Consider the following 18,023-nt stretch of genomic DNA (forward strand, 5'->3'; position numbering starts at 1 on the left):
GTAGGCAAGACCACAGGAACAGGGAATGTAATATACTCCTGGATATTTGTAGAATGACACTTTATCTTTTGGGGATCCTAAAACTTGTCTGATGTTGGTGGTTGGTTTGAAGACCACTCTGATGTTATGGGCTCTTAGTATTCTTGCTATTTGATAAGAAATTGACTTGATGAAAGGTAACACTACAGTAGAAATGTGCTGACAGTGGGATTCTTCTTGTCTGGGGTTGTCATTGTATAGATATTTTTTGATGATGTTTTGAGGATATCCATTTTGTGATAATGTGTTGGCTATTAGTGAGAGTTCATTCTGTGTATCCTCCTCTTCTGATATAAACTTTTTGACTCTATGTTTCAACATGTGGATAATGCTCAGTTTGTGTGTCTTGTGATGGTTTGAAGTATAATGAAGATATCTTCCAGTATCTGTGGGCTTTCTGTAAATGGATAATTTGACACTGTTAGGTTGTTTTTTTATCAAGATATCTAAAAAATGCAGTTGGTTGTTGTTTTCCACTTCCAGAGTGAATTTTATCTTGCTATGTATTGAGTTGATTTTATCCACAAACGATTTTAGGTTATCTAAGCTGTCTTGCCATATGATGAAGATATCGTCAACATATCTCCACCATGTAGATGGTCTCGAAGAGATTGCAGAGAGAATTTCTTTTTCTTTTTGATGATGATATAATAAATAATATCATCATCACACAAAGACATGATATTAACATCTCCAATTTTGATATTAAGTCAAATACCACTTTCCTTCATAACATGATGAATAATATTGTATGTGCACCGTTATCTTACACATGATTTCACATCAATCTTCCTGTTTCAATGTTAACTGCTGATTTACAACTTAAATATGAAGTATGTAACTTAAATATAGTCTGTGTTCTGCTCTGTATAAGGTCCTATATAAATGTAGCACTTTAGTATTAGTTACAAGCCTCCATGGAATCCAAAAGCTCATCACAGGAGGTCAGCACACACAGTAACTGTATTCATTGACTTGAATACATTAAATCTTAGAGTATATACCACCTATCTTGATAATGCATTCCACTCGTTCACCACCCACTAAGCAAAAATCTCCTCTTCACTTCCTTCCTCACATAACCTTTGTACAATTTCCAGGTATGACTCCTCTCATTCTTGCATCAACTGCATCACCCATTATCCTATGCAATAATTCCCCTGTATCTATCTGATAGGTTCCTCTCACCAAGTCTCAATATCGTCCCTCTTCCTTCTATCTGCCAAACTCTAAGTCTTGAGAAAATCTTAGTCATTTGCCTCTGCACTCTCTCTCCAATGTTTCCTTATTGCCAATATAGCCAGCAGATCTGTGCACAGAAATCCAGAGGCTTAATTATTTCATTATACAGTCAAACTATCACTTCCTTATCTATGTGCATGTCCGAGTTCTTCATATTATAGCAGCAATTTTCTGGGTATAACCCTTTGTATTCCCCAAACCGCACCAAAATCTCCAGATGCCTTGCCTCATCTACCTTCTGAAACAAAGTTCCTCTAATATTCTAAACCACATTTGATCTTCAGCCATAGTGCATAACTTTACATTTAGCAAAACTGAAATGACATCCCCATTCTTCAGCCCAAAGCACTAACCTATTCAAATCCTCTAATAATGAGAGGATTTGAATAGGTTAGTGCTTTGGGCATTATCAGCAAACAAATTAATAGAATATCTCCTCTCACACCTTGAACTATATAATTGATATATAAATTAAATAACATGGATCCCAGCACAGAATCCTATGGTACTACTTAACACCCTTTTCACAGGACACTGCACCCGAAATACACAACTCACTGACTCCTATAAGTCAACCTATCCTGTAACCAAGCTATCAAATGACTATCCATACCATTCTGAAATTTAGAATAAATGTCCCCTTGGTACCTTGTTAGAGTAATTTCTAAGATTCTACAAAACTTAAATACAGATCCATGAGAATATACAGATGTTATATTTGCATGATTTCCCTAGTATTATTTGTCTTAAATATGATCCTGACAATCCCCAATTGGCCTGAATCTAACTTGTTCTTCTCCTAGTTTCTCTTGTGCAATTTTTCTTAGTATCTTCTCAAGCAGTCTTGCATAATTCTTACTTGTAACACTGACTAAGGAAATTTGTCTATAATTCTCACATTCAGTTTTATTTTGTTTTTTTATAGATGGTACTATAAGAGCTCTACTCTAATCATCCAGTATCCAGCTGGCATGGTTGGCTGAGTGGTTAGCATATCTGCTCTCCAGCCAAAAGGCTGCAGGTTCAAATCCCAGTTCCAATCATCCACCGGCCTGGTTGGCCGAGTGGTTAGCGTATCTGCTCTCCAGCCAAAAGGTTGCGGGTTCGAATCCCACCATGGGCATGGATATTTGTGATTATCTGTGAAAATATTAGTGGTGGTGGGTGGTGGATGGCATTGGTGTAGATGATGATGATGATAGTTGCGGTTCGTTGTAGTTGGAGACAGAGAGTTTTAAAGTGTTGCCCTCCCTCGATGAGTCTTTGGACTCACTGGAGGTGTTACATTATAATAATAACAAACTTCAACGATGCTGTCTGAATTATATACTGTAACCACTGCATGATTCAGAAGGTATGATCAGAAGATTACATTTTCAAGCATTTCCACAGATGCTTTTACACATTTCAAGGATTAAAACTCCATACTTCAGTTCAGGTATGGAGTACTTGATCTGACTAATCAGAAATTGAACTGAATTCAAGATGCAAAATTCTTGAAATACATGCAGAACAATAAGGTAGTAACACTGACTATGAAATTGGCTGAACAGTTAGCCATTTTCGTATGCTTTCTGTGAATGAGAAAAAAGCTGATGAACTTATAGATAGTTGTATGGTGTCGGTGGGGCATTATATCAAGCAATACTTAGTCTTTATTTGAGTTGTAAGTCAGCAGTTAGAATTGAAGGAATTACACGAAGATGGTTTAATGTTAAATCTGGTGTCAGACAAAGATGTACATTATCCCCTCTGTTATTTGTTATCTATATGGATCACATTATGAAGGAAAGTGGTATTAAACCTAATATCAAAATCAGAAATGTTAATCTCAGCTCTTTGCTTTATGCAGATGATGTTATACTTCTAAATAAATCTGCTATAAGTATGTAAGATTCCCTGACTAAATTGAATAACTGTTGTAATAGATATAGGATGAAGGTCAGCAATAACAAGGCAAAGATAATGAAAACAGCAGAAAAGCATTGAAAATATCAACTGCATAAATCTGAATAGAGAACCTATAGAACAAGTAAAACATTTCTGCTACTTAATTCTCGTGGAAAGGCTTAGACGTTGGTTATGCATTTTTTACTAAATAATTTAAGGAAATTACAACGTCAACTAGGATATACATTAAAATAAATTTTAATATACTTCAATATTTCGGCAACGTCACGTTGCCATTTTCAAGAAACTTAAGAACAAGACACGTGCACGTAGGCACAACAAACAGTAAGTGAGGAAGAAGCAAGAAGCTATTATTTCTCCTAAAGTCCTAATGGTGCCCCCTAGTGGGCAATGTTGGTATTCTTGGGTGATAGGGCTGAAGGTCTTCTGATGTAGGTTTCCCAAATTTGAGGCAGTCTCATGCAGCCAAATTTGTTAAGGTTTGGATTGTTTCTTAGGGCTGAAGCTGATTCCATGAAAAGCCTTTCATATTTGTATTTATTACAGTGTATTATCATGGCTTTCTTCAACCGTATTCTATGGCAGGTATCCAGCACGTGGTCAGCAAGACCAGAGTGGCTGAAATGGCGAAACCGGATGTAGTCCTTGTGCTCTGAAATTCTGATATTTGCTGTCCTGCCTGTTTGGCCAAAGTAGGACAGTTTACAGCTGCAAGGGACCTGGTATACACCACATAGGTCTAGGGAGGGGGGGAGATGTTGGTCTTTAGTAGAGCGGATAAGGGATGCCATTTTTTATATGGTCTGTAACAAGAAGTTAAGTTATGTTTTTTTTAGGATTTTTGTAATTTTTTCCGAAATGCCTCAGATATAGGGTATGGTGATGGATTTAGAGTAATCCTTGTTGTGGGGAGGGGGGGGGGGGAGTTTACTGGTTTCAATATTTTTTGGATTTTTTTTTTTTTTATTAAATGGTAATACCCCCCCCCCCATATTTATGGATTTAAAAATTGGATTTAAGGACAAATTATGGATACTACTGTGGTACGAAATTCCAACTGGTACTGCAACAGTATGAAATGCAATGACCTTCATGATTTATACTGATTCTTTCCATGATCTGTTACTGTTTTTGATTCCTTGATTTACTCATTTGTTTTGAATAAATAACTGGAATGAAGCCTGAATGAATTCCAATTCTCTCTCTCTGTAGATGCATGCAGCAAGGCAGTTAGAGAAAAAAAAAAAAAAAATAGCATCGAGTAGCAAGATTTTGATCTTGCTACTCGGATTGATTTCTTAGAATCAATGGAATCTTGGATTTTTCCTCATCCAAAATAGGCAAACTAGCTAGAAAATACACAAATTAACTCACAAAAATACATTTATGAAATAGACTCTGCAGTGTTGAGCAGCTTCCTGAGATCAGTCCTGGGATTCTATGGAGGTGTTATGTAATAATTATAATAATACCAGGGGTGGCTCAAAACAAAAATTCCAGCTTTCATACCCTGCCGATATTATATCTTGCAACAGATTCAAAGAAAAACAGAAATCAGCATCTAAATTCAAACTTTTAAAGGAAAAAATGTAGGAAACTTGCCTCTGTCTCATTCTCTTTCTCTCTCTCATCTGGAATGTACTGTCCTAATGTTATTCAAAGATAATACTAATTTCCTGGCATCATTCCTGCACAAACCAAGCCAAATTACAATCACAATACCAAAAGTACTGACTACAAGCTTATTCTGATCTTTGGCAAGAAAGATATCAGAACATTGATAGCTTGGATACTGATGATATTTTGGCTGACAAAAGTGCTCAAAATTTGTGTGCCAGAATAAGCATGCATCCTATATTTTGTTCACAAGTTTCATAGTCATTCAGCATCTATCCTACACCATAGAAGCTGATCAATATTTAGTCCACTCAAAAAAAAAAAAAAACCACTATGAAGGCAGTCATCAAAGGATGAGTAATGAACATCAGTTATCATGTGTTGTGAAAAGACAAGTATTTTATTTTATATTTATTATGAAAACAATATTCTCTAATTTTACTTTGAGTGTTACTGTGTAATAGGCAAATGTGAAACAAGGTGTTAGGGTAAATTCCTAGTCTATTACTTCAAATTCATTGTTTCTTGTTACCACTCTGGTACAAAATAGTGGTGAAATGTAGACTGTTACATAGGTCAGTGCAAATGAAAATAAAGTGAATGGCATGGAATTTTCCAGAATGCTATGATGCCATATGTATGTGTGGGAAGATACTGCAGATGTGTACGTGGAGGAGCTAAATAAGAGAAAGGAGCAAATGTGGGTATACAAAAAATGCGATATTCTGATGGACTGTAAGGCTTGTTTAAATCAGAGGTGAGTAGGGAACATGGCATTGTAACTGAAACAGTTGTTTTTGGGAAAGATTGTGCAAATGCTGAAGAAAGTGCATGAAATTGATAATGAAGAAAAGAGTGCAATTGACAGTAAAGTGTGCAATAAGGACATTAAAAAACAGATTACAATTAACAGTAAAGTGTGCAATAAGGACATTAAAAAACAGATTACAATTAACAGTAACATGGCAAATGGGGTCAACAGTAAACAAGCTTGTGTGACTGATGATAAGAAAGCAACAGTAAAGATCACGAAAAAATGATGCAAGATTTGAAAGCTGAGTTGGTGAGGATGAGGTGAGAAATTAAGTGGAAGCAGACTGAAATGAACAGAATTGCAGATATGTATGAAAGAGTGAAGAAAAAAGCAATGAATGATGTTGGTTGAAAGACTCACAAATGGCACTGCACAAGGATTAAATCATTAGAGGTGTGGTGGACATCATCAGTAAGCCAGCAAAAGTTGGTAGTGGGAACAAATGATTTGACTTGGAACATGAAGAATGTAGGACTCAATATCAGGAGGTTGTTGAGAAGGATAAAAGAGAACAGCATGACAGGAAAGGCAGTCAGTGTGTTACCCATGTATTATACTGACGAGATGAGGCAGAAAGCAAGAATTACGAATGATATGTCAGCAGAAATGTGTGAAGAGGAAGAGTTGCAGTTGAACTGTATAAAAGTGATGGACTGTATTTGAATAGTTTTGGTGTAAGTCATCTGGAGAGACTGCTGCTGGGAGAGTAACAAATGCAAGGAATGGATCAGAGTAAGTCAGAAGTGGGTATCACAAAAGGTGTCATGGGGGGGGGAGCTCAGGGTGAACAGGGGGATATGGAGTGAGAAAAGCCAATGCTCAAAGAGGAAATGAAAAGTTAGTAAATGAAAAGTTAGAAAAGTTCCCCTTACATCTCAGTAGACAAGACATGAATGGTATGGCCTGAGATGTAAGGGGAACAGTTGTATTTGAAAAGGGGATAATGAGAGAGAGAGAGAGAGAGAGAGAGAGAGAGAGAGAGAGAGGAATAGCTCAAAGAAGGCATGGAGAATCCACATCTATTTCTATACATGAATGCTAGAAGTATCAGAAAAGGGAAATGGTTGCATTAATTGAGATTATCCACTCAAAATTGTTGGGTGAGAAATGGTTGGATGAGGATGACATTCTGACAGAAATAGAGATGGAAGGGTATGATGTTTTTCATGAAGACAGAAAGAATAAAAAGGGAGGTGTAGTGCTAATGATGATAGAAAAGGAGTTAAATCCATACAAGGTAGAGATGCAAAGAGGAAATAGTGACAGTGGTTTGGAGACAGTATGGTGTCAGATAGAAGTAAATATAATGAAATACTTAGATGTTGCTATAGGATTGGAAACACAGAGCAACAGATGAGGAGAAGCAGAGATTGCCTCTGAGTGAGCAGTAGGTACATGGGTAATTGAGCAAACTGTTGTTAATAAGGCTATGGAACTTGATAATATATCACTATGTATTTTGAAGGAATATGCCAGGGAACTGACATCTGCCTTGGCATATTTGTTTAATATGAGTCATAGATTGTATTGCTTCATAAAGGAGGTTACAGAACTCAATCATCAAATTATATCTAAATCTATGTGTCAGGTGTTGTGATTCAAGTGTTGGAGTGAGAACCCAGATCCAGAATTAGGTTGACAACAGTGAAATTATCTTTGATGCACAATAAAGATTTGCCAAAGGCAGGTCATATTTTTGTAATATACTACTTACGTATTACAATATGGTGACAGCTGCATTGGACAAAGTACATGGATATGCAGTACTGTACTTAGATTAGGCATTGCATTGGAGATTGGTTATCTGACAGATATGAGCAAGTTGTGTAAGGGAAAGCAATATCCAAAAAGAGGAAAGTCACTAGTGGTATACCTCAGACATCTTTTTAGGGCCATAGCTGTTTAACTTCTATGTTAATGATATTGGGATGTTCAGTTGTTTGTAGATGATGCAAAGTTGGGAAGAACTATGAGGAACAGAGCAGATGTTCTGCTCTCACAAGAAGACTTGATTTGACAAGAAGACTAAGTGAATAATACCAGTCAATGTTACAGAGTGTAATGTAATTTGAAAAACAAAGATGGGATGTAGAGTTTACACTTGGTGGGGATATACTGTTAGAAGCAGAGGAAGTAAGAGATCTTGGTGTGATGGCAGATAAGGATCTAAAATTTAGAGGGCACAGTGCCAAAATTGTGAGGACGACACAACAAATTCTGGCATTGATGTGGAGGATACTGACTTAAGGAGTATGGAGATTCTGGTTCCATTGTATAAAGTCTTGATTAGAGCATGTATGGATTATTTTGCACAGATCTGGTCAATTGGTTTTCAAAAGGATGAAGATAGTGGAAAGGGTCCACTGGCAATTGACTAAGGTAGTTTCTTGTCTCTGGAATGCCGAGCATAAAGAAGGGTTGAGAAGATGAAATTTGTTAAATCTAGTGGATGCGATGTGATAGACATACAAGTTAGTAAGGGGTTGTTATCAGATTAACGTTTGAAGTGGTTTTTCATAAAATGGTGGGAGATGAGGGGGGGCTGCATAAGGAGTGTGTGAGCAAGGGAGTGAGAAACAGGGTTGTTTTAATGGGGGAATTGTGAATGATTGGAATGCCTTGCCTGAAAGTATGCAGTCTACAGAGAATTTGAATGTGTTTAAGGAATACATGAAAGAATAATACATGGTATGAAGAGCTGTGTGTGTGTGTGTGTGTGTGTGTGTGTGTGTGTGTGTGTGTGTGTGTGTGTGTGTGTGTGTGTGTGTGTGTGAAAAAGGGACCTCCTGTAATGAATCTCCGACTCCATGGGGGTCTTGGGATGATAATAATAATAATTACAGAGAATGCCATCAACAGCCACCTTTTTCACTATACTGAAGCCCACCAATTAATTAGTGATGATCAACATCAATCATTTTTTTCCCAGATCTCAGTCTATCTTCTGCCTTTTACACATGAATCATCAATTTCCTTTCTTGTTGTTCACTACATGTCTTGCTTCAGATTTTCCCATTACTACTAGGGTATCAAGGACACTATTATAATCCTTTCTTTTAGTGTTACATGGTGATCAGCATTCATTTTTGAAATTATGGATTCTCCAACCATGTTAAAATAACTCTTTTTATTATCCCAACGTTTTGATCTTCATATCAAGATCATGATCTGGAGCATACATAAATATACAAGACAAGCTGCATTACATTTCAAACCGTAAGCTAAGAAACAATTATTTGATCACATGCTATTCACTGGCATGACCTCTAGTGAAAAAAATAAAAATAAAATAAAATAAATAAAAAAAAAAAAATTACATCAAGCTAGATTTGATTTATGATTAAACATTCTTGCTTACAGAGGGTTTTCCTTCCAGTAACAGAGATGTCCTATTTCTATTATTACAATTGTTATTTTTGATTTTAAAAAAAAAAAATATATATTTATACATTATAACATGAATAAACATTCTTTCTTATACATTTTTTTCCTTAACAGTGATGTCCTATTTTTTAGTATTAAAGTTGTTATTTTAGATTTACAATCCTGAATTTTCTATAGTCCTGTTTATAGTTGTTCTTAGAGAGGAAGGATTCATGGGACGAATATATGCCTTTGCTCCAGATGATGATCTCGATATAAAGATCGAAACGTCGGGAAAATAAAAAGAGTTATTTTAACACAGTTGTAGAATCCATAATTTCAAAAATGAAAAATGAACACTATTATACATTTGATATATATATATATATATATATACATCAACTCAACAACACAAGAGGATCAAAAAAAAATGTTTAACACAACGATGACATATTATTATTTGGTAACCTCCATGGAATCAACAGAATCATTGTGGGAGGCGTACTCAACCAGCATCATGTCTATCATAGTGAGCTTTGAAGTTATTTACACCACCTACACTCACAACACAGTCAGACAATGCACTCCACTAACAACTCTCCATGTAAAAAATCTACTCCTCACACCATTCTTCACCACATCTTTATACAACTTCCAGGGATGAACACTCTTTCACTCTTTTTATAATTTCTTCTGTATTAATCTGAGATAATCTGTTAACTAACTTGAAGGTCTCTATCTATATCTAGATCTATATTTAGTAATAAACTTCTGGAATTTTTAGTTTAAGGATTGATTTATAAATTATACCTGACAGGAAACCATCTTCTTGTTTAACTCCTTTATCAAACATATGTAAGCAAACATAAATTACCTTCCCTCACTTTCCTCAAATACTATTCATAATTTTACTAAAAACAATATGCACTATTCTTTTTAGTTTTTTTCTTTATTATTATTTCTTTTATAGTAATCCCGCATACCTGTAATACATTTGTATCATAGATTGGCAAAAAGTTGAGGGAAGACACAGGGGGAGGGAATATATTATGTAGGTGACTGTTCTGTTCTACAAAGCAATCGTTTTAATGCTATACCCTCGAAAAGAACAGAACACTTACAGGTAAAATTATATTTGTTAATTCCCCATAATTTCCTGGTTCACGACTTGTAAGATTAAGGTTCTGAAATGAATAACAACAAATGAATAACAAATTTAAAGTTGGATCTCTAAATCATATCTGACATAATTCTGTAAACTGGCCTTTAGCCAAATCACAGTTATTGATCACTTCTAATATGCAAAGTAACAGATCACTTGAGCCTGGTATTACATGAGCTTTGCATTTCCTCTGTTTGGAATGAATTTCTTTAGATTGTTTCTTCCATACAAACCTCCAGCTGTTCAAGAATATCAGCATGCTTCTTCTTTCTCCAAGCTTACACATGGCAATGATGTTATATAGGTTTTGCAACTTGTGTGTGTGTGTGACTGATATTAAAAAATAAATTAATAACAATAAAAATGAATAAAATAGAAAAACAGAATTTTGAAGGGAAATGATGATAAACAGCATGCATCTTAGTGAGAAACTGCATGATATCCTGAATCCAGCAGCAGGAAGCATATGATAAGGAATAAGTCAAAAGATGTGATGGTTACAACAGTTCACAACAATGTTTATTTCTATTCTCCAGTCCAAACCGTGGAATCACTTTATATGTTACAGTGTATGTTCTAATAAAATCCTACATACAGTCAGGCTAGATAAACAAGAGGTAAAGGACATGCTGCATATTATCTGCATATATAAAAAAAATCTCGTGGGTCTGTGTACAAATAAACCGAGTGCATTCAAAACAAGGAAAACAATGATAATTAAAGATGCTGGCCAACAGGTTACAGGTACATAAAAGCCCACAAGATCATTACTGATCTTTTTTCATGCCCCTTTAATTAAACAGGAGCAGTGCATTATGTACTTAGGCTGTTTTACATCAATTTCGATCTACATCAAAATATACTTTATTAACAGTTTTGTTAAGACATTATACTTGCCTATGCAGAGTGGATAGCCTTTGTTATAACCTAAAAGCACAGTTTCATCTGTAGCCTCACATCCCATCACTTCAAACTTCAAGCATGGATTTTTGTTGTAAGATACAATACCAAGAATAATAAAACGAGCCTGAACACTTACAGGTAAAATTATATTTGTTAATTCCCCATAATTTCCTGGTTCACGACTTGTAAGATTAAGGTTCTGAAATGAATAACAAATAACTGATTCAGTAAATGAAACTAGCAATGCAAATCACCTCTACATTATATCTATAATGCAATTTCCAATTTTTAATTACTAACCAATACAGTCTTAATTGCTGAATAACATGCTCCTACAAAAATGTGTGTACTGATAAAGAGTATGAATTTACTAATAGATGACCTAACTAATTAAATACAAATAATTAATGTCAATAATTTCACAAGCAGCTAAAAGTAATAAACAGTCAAATGAATTTAATGAATTGAATCATATTAGTTAAGTCAAAAATGTTTCTTATTTTCAATATATTTTTTATACTAACTTTTCTTAGGTATATCACATATATTAAAATGAAAAATAATGAAGATGATGGGATATGCAACCTTCAATGGAAAAGACCACAGTTCAATTCTCATCATGAATTAAGGAATCTTTATACAGGCTTTTATTCATTAAAATGAAGTTGACTAATCTCACAAGTACACAGTAGGGTTTGACTAATCCAATGCATAATAGGTTTTTCCTAATGCAAAACAAGTAAATTAGCCAAAGAATACATGACGTTAACAAACAAAATACTGTGTAGCGTGTGTAATAGAAGGTGCAATGCAGATGGTGGATTGTTTAACACAGAATGACCTCCTGTAATGAGCCCAAGGATTTGATGTCATGTAATACTAATAATAATATTCATGATCATAATTCATGTGCTAATGCTGTTCAATATAGAAGGAAAACTGAAACATGAAAAACAACCATATGAACTCAACAATAGGAAACCAAGATGCTACAGATATATGTTGTTAATATATACAGTTGTGAAATGCAATAATTTAAATAACATTGTGCATGTATGCACAATGTTATTTAAATTGTGTGTGTGTGTGGGGGGGGGGGTTATGTGCATGCAGGCATATGACAACTGAAGATTAATATCATCATCATAAAATTCCTGCCATGTACCCTCAAGGGGCGTACAGGATATGATAGTACTACATGAAAAATTTACATCATTACTAACTTCCTATCTACAATTTTCCTCCAAATGAGTCTGTTACTTGTCAAGACTCCGACATTATCAGATCTTATTTAAGTTAAGGGATATTACATCCCATATTGTTTTAGCCAAATAAGAAACTCAAAGAGTTTCATGCCAAATATAGAAACTATACAAAGTTCAGTGATTCCAAGCGTAAGCAAATACCTGGATAGCGCACCACTGAGGCAACTCATAGTAAGGGTGGAGCAAGCTCCGATCACTATTCTTGGTATTTACCCATAATGTGAACTTAGAGCTCCTAGGAGCTGTATTACTGTTCTACATTATGAGAGAAGGTCACTACCCAGACCAGTTTTAACCTTTATTGAGGTCTCATCAGTGAGTAGGTAGCCTTTGGCTCTTCATATAATTAGTAATTTATTAGGACACCTTCTTGGCAATTCTCATAGTAGGGTATGTAAGTTCTGTTTGCTACAAACTTGGTATTAACTAGGTCTACCTACTCACTGATGAGACCTCAATAAAGGTTGAAATCGGTCTGGGTAGTGACCTTCTCTCATAATGTAGAATAGTAATACAGCTCCTAGGAGCTAAGTTCACATTATGGATAAATACCAAGAATAGTGATCGGAGCTTGCTCCACCCTTACTATGAGTTGCCTCAATGTTGCACTACCAAATGGGTCAGGCGACATGAACTTAAATAAGTTCATGTCGCCAAATTGAAGCCTTTGGCTCTTCATATAATTAGTAATCAGATCTTATATTTCTATCTTCTAAGGCACTTTTTACTGGCAGAGAGTACTTGTTTTGCTAATCTTTCCTCACCCATTCTGTTTAAGTGACCATACCACCAGAGATTAGCTCTGCTAATGCATTTCCAGGATGCTGACAATGTCAAGTTCTTTCCTAATATCCTCATTTTTAATATGATATATATGAAGATTAATATTTATAATCAAAATCAGCCTTTTGAAGAAGAAGCTTTAATCTGAATAATATTATAAATTATAAACTGTATTATGTATTATGGCTTACAAATAAAAATAAATACGTATAAATCAAAAACACTGTATAGTAGTAAAAATACTTCAGAACAAATTGGGTCCAGAGGCAACTGACTAAGATAGTTTCTGATCTCGACAATGTCGAATATGAGGAAAGGTTGAGAAGATGCAATTTACAGTCTAGTGGATAGGAGGAAGATAGGTGATATGATAGGGTGATATGATAAATGATATGATATGAAGTTTTAATAAAGGTTTGTTATAGGATCAATGCTGGAGAGATTTTACAGAAAATGAGTGGGAGATGAGAGGAGAAGCAAAGGTCATCCCTGGAAGCTGTATGGGTGTCAACAGGGGAATGAGAAGAAGCTTTTGGATACAGAGTTGTGAATGAAATGTGAATGGAATGCCCTGCCTGAAGGGGTGGTGTCCACAGAGAATTTTAGTGTGTTTAAGGCACAGTATATGAGCTGTGTGTGTATGACAAAAGGACCTCCTAGATGAGTTGACTCCATGGGATCTTGGGATAATAAGAATAATAAATCAAAATAAATCAAATACAGATTGAAATAGTGTTCATACAAATATCTAGGACAAACATTACGAATAACCATAAACTTGATAATGAAATTTTGGCCAGAATACAAAAGGATAGAAGGTTTTTAACCATCATAGAGATGTAATTAAAAGTAATTGACCAAACTGCCTAAAAAGAAAGACTTACAACCAGTGTGTACACCCAAGAATGACCTAAGGTAGTGAAACCTGGAGCCTGACTAAAACACGTTTAAAGAAGCTGAAAGCAACACAACAAAACATGGAAAGAGCCATTTTTGGAATAATACAGTTAGATAAAAAGAATAATACTTGGATAAGTAAGCCAACAAAGGCAGTAGAGCCATTTTTGGAATAATACAGTTAGATAAAAAGAATAATACTTGGATAAGTAAGCCAACAAAGGCAGTTGACATTGCATTAGTAATAAAAAGCAACAAATGGCATTGGTCAGGATGTGATGAGAATGTCTGACAACTGGTGAACAAAGATAGCAGCAGAATGAACACCAAAAACTGGTTGTTGGAAACTAGGTAGAGAGCAGCAGTAAGATGGGATGATGATACACAACAAGATGTTATGGACATGTATGACAGCGAAATCCACGAGACTGGCAAAAATGAAAGAAGCATGAAGAGGCATTTGTCCTGCAGTGGACAGAAGAAAGCTGTTGATGATGATAAACTGTAGACATTAATTATATTTTATACAATAAAATTGCGCAAAATTCACACAAATTTGTACAATTTTTAAATTTTCAAAAACAAAAATTCAGTTAAAAACAAAAGTTATTCAAAAATAAAAAATATAGTTTGATACTTACAAGCACATATACTACAAAATCTTCACTTTCTTTAACTTTATAAAAAAAACGCAGCTCTGTTGGTCTCCCTACTACATCATTAGTAATGACACCTTTCACTAATACCGATTTAATCACAAATACTTGACCTAAATCAACTGTAACATAAGTAAATGGTTCCTGCTGTCCACACCATCCAGTTGCACTGTTCAATCTAATATTCTGAAAAAAGAAAATAATACCAATTCTAAAATAGGGCTGGCTAATGACTACATGCTAAAATAACATACGAATTCTTCTAGAAGGCAATTCAGGCTCAAGAATGAATGCATTTTTAGGTTGCAATCTTAGTTATGAATAAGTTGATAATATTCAACAACAGCATGAACACGTGTACTTTGTAATAAGCCTTAGGTTCAGCTGCTGTGATAATGAATGAGCCAGGGATTGGCAACCTTCTCAGACTCGTGGGCCACGTTCAACTTTTATTTTCAATAATTGGGCCGCAAGCATTTAATTAAGGGAAAATAGTGAGTGAAAAAAATATTTATGTTATCAATTTTTATTATATCAATCTTAAAAACACAGAAATATTTAAAGTATGAGATATGAAACACATGAAAATGAAACTCAATGAAAAATTGTTATCATGTAAAAACAAAGTAATATAGTTTATGCATCACAATATGTGTGTCTCCCTGCTTAACATGACTTTTGTGATTGTTTTCCCTTAGCCAAATTATCTATATCCACTTTAACCTGAGATGCAAATTCAAATCGAAGCATGCAAATGTTCACCAGTCAGTCGAGAAGAAAATTTATTTTGGTAAATTTTTTTTGTAAGCATCGATAAAATTTTTGGATATTTTCTAATGAGAATGCATTCTTTACTGTTTCACTGTGTTTGAATTCCAAAACTTTCATCTGTAGTTGGTTTGGGACATCATCAATGTCGACCTTAAAAGGGTTCAAAAATATAATAAATTTAGTTTAATCCTTTATCAAAGTGTAAGCAAACAAAGTATGCGCCTGAAAATATCTTCAGGACTGAGGTAAAGTGTGCATCTCTTGGCAACTCGTAGCAAAGGTGGACCAAGCTCTCATCACTCCTTGTCTCAGTATCTTCTATAATGCAAAGCACATCATCTTGCGGACATGTATACTGCTATGCATTAAAGGAAGGGCCACTACCCAGATCGGTTTCTACCTTTATTGAGGTCTCGTCAGTGGGAGGCAGATCCAGAGTGGTGATACTAAGACAGAAGCAATGGGGAGGTCATATTTACCTATACGAGTTGCCAACTGGTGTACCACCTTATTATTAAATTACTCTGGATTTAGAGAAAGATGTTGGAAGTTTATTTTGCAAATTTTGCATTTAATCCTTTATCCAAGTGTAAGCAAACAAAGTTTGCACCTGAAAATATCTTCAGGACTGAGTTGCCAAGGGATGTACCACCTTACCTCAGTCCTGAAGATATTTTCAGGTGCAAACTTTGTTTGCTTACACTTGGATAAAGGATTAAACTAAATTTATTACAGTCTAACCAAGGTTCAAAAATAATTGCAGTTCGATGCTATTTTTATGAAATTCCACAAATCTTGTTGAAAATTCCATTCATAAATCTTCAATAATACCAACAAAAGTTTCCTTTTGTGTTTGCCATCCAACTGTAGATGCTGATTTGCAACGTATATATAATGTAGATTTTCTTCCATTATATGTTTCTTCAACAGACATAGTTTGCCTTCAAAAGTTTTCATGTCAGAAAACAGTTCTGCTAGTAATTTACTGAGGCCCTGGAGGTTCATATTAAGTTCATTAAGGTACCTTGTAATATCTACCATAAATGCAAGAGACATAATCCATTTTTTATCCGATAGTTGTAGGACAGTATTTTTGTGTTTTGTCACGAATATATCTATTTCTTCAAGTAAATTAAAACATCTTTTAGCACAACACCTCTACTTAACCATCTAACAGCTAAGTAGTAGATAACGTCCTTATGCTCCAATTCTATTTCTATCAAGAATTCTTGAAACTGGCAGTGTTTCAGACCGTTGCGTTGGATGTAATTTACAATTGATATCACCATGTCCTAACATCTTTCATTGATGATAAAATTTTGCAACAAAATGCTTCCTGATAAATGATGCAATGGAACACCACTGGATTATCATAATCTAAATTTTGTAATTTCGCACAAATTCAACCTACTACACCAGTGTTAGAGCCACACATATTTCTTCCACCATTGGTTGTCACACTTTTAATTTTTTCCAGTCCAATTCTAAAGATTCTATAGTTTCTTTTACTTTTATTGAACAGATCATTGCTGGTTGTAATACCTTTCAAACTACACAAACTGGCCAATTATTCATGAACATTAGTCACTATCGATACCCCAAATAAATATGAACTGCACAGTGCTGCTACATCAGTATTTTCATCCATTGCCAGAGCATAAGAATGAAATGATTTTGCTTTAAATTTAAGCTGCTTGAATAAATTGGTATCGATTTCTTCTACTTGTCTTGTACAAGTCCTGGCAGATAAACTAATATCTTCAAATAACGTATTCTTTTCTGGTCATAGTTGTTCAATTAGAGCTAATAAACATTGTTTAATAAATTCTGAATCTGCATAAGGCCTTTCTTCTTTTGCAACCAGTTCTGCTACGACATAACCAGCATGAACAACCAATTCATTATGAATACTTTGCTTCTTAAATGTGTTTTGCTGAGCAGTCAAAGAAGCTTGTAATTTATTAATTTGATTTTTTCTAAGTTCACAGTTCAAATCCTTGTATTGGCTTTCGTGTTCATTCATGTAATGACGTCTGATACATTCTTTCATGACAGCAACACTTATGACAAATAAGACAAAGGGGCTTAACCCCATTTCCAATAAAGAAGTACTTGCTGTTCCATTCATCATTAAACCTTCTTCCTTCATCTGCAATTTTACATTTTCTTGAACCCATTTTTGAAATTAATTTTAACAAATATATATCCTCTGAAAATAATACTCAATATTATTGAATTACATTAAAATATGGACCAGGTAACGTGACTGCAAAAATGCAGCAAAATCTTGGCTGGTGTTAGATGAAGTCACCTTTGTTATCCCCACTCATGATGACTCAAGCAGCTGACTTGCGCCAAGTTGCACATGGCCCACATGTCATGCAAGTTTGGTCAACCTTTTATGCTTGCAAAAAATGCATGTTTGGGCTGCTGACCCCTGATATAAGTTATCATTCATTATTCATAAGAGTAAGGTGAATAAAATCAAACAAATAAGATTAATTCATCTTTTTCAATTCATCTGTTATCATGAGTAACACTCCACCACCATGTTTACCTTCCCTTCCTGCCGAAATATGTTATATCCTTTAATTTCTATC

The 18,023-nt window shown here is 34.8% G+C and overlaps 1 protein-coding gene across 1 annotated transcript in view; it reads right to left on the reverse strand.

The window, feature by feature from the left end:
• Positions 1-18,023, reverse strand: part of LOC150095877 (uncharacterized) — a 710,412-nt gene that overhangs the window by 434,254 nt on the left and 258,135 nt on the right. Inside the window, exons 24-25 of the mRNA XM_090409554.1 lie at positions 14,638-14,838; positions 11,046-11,250 (exon numbers count right to left, since the gene is read on the reverse strand). Coding sequence (XP_090265680.1) covers positions 11,046-11,250; positions 14,638-14,838 — 406 coding nt within the window. The remainder of the gene's footprint in view (positions 1-11,045; positions 11,251-14,637; positions 14,839-18,023) is intronic.

Source organism: Typopeltis vanoorti, chromosome 19, assembly GCF_054136105.1.
Source record: "Typopeltis vanoorti isolate ZY-2024b chromosome 19, IOZ_Tvanoo_1.0, whole genome shotgun sequence".
NCBI lineage: Eukaryota > Metazoa > Arthropoda > Arachnida > Uropygi > Thelyphonidae > Typopeltis > Typopeltis vanoorti.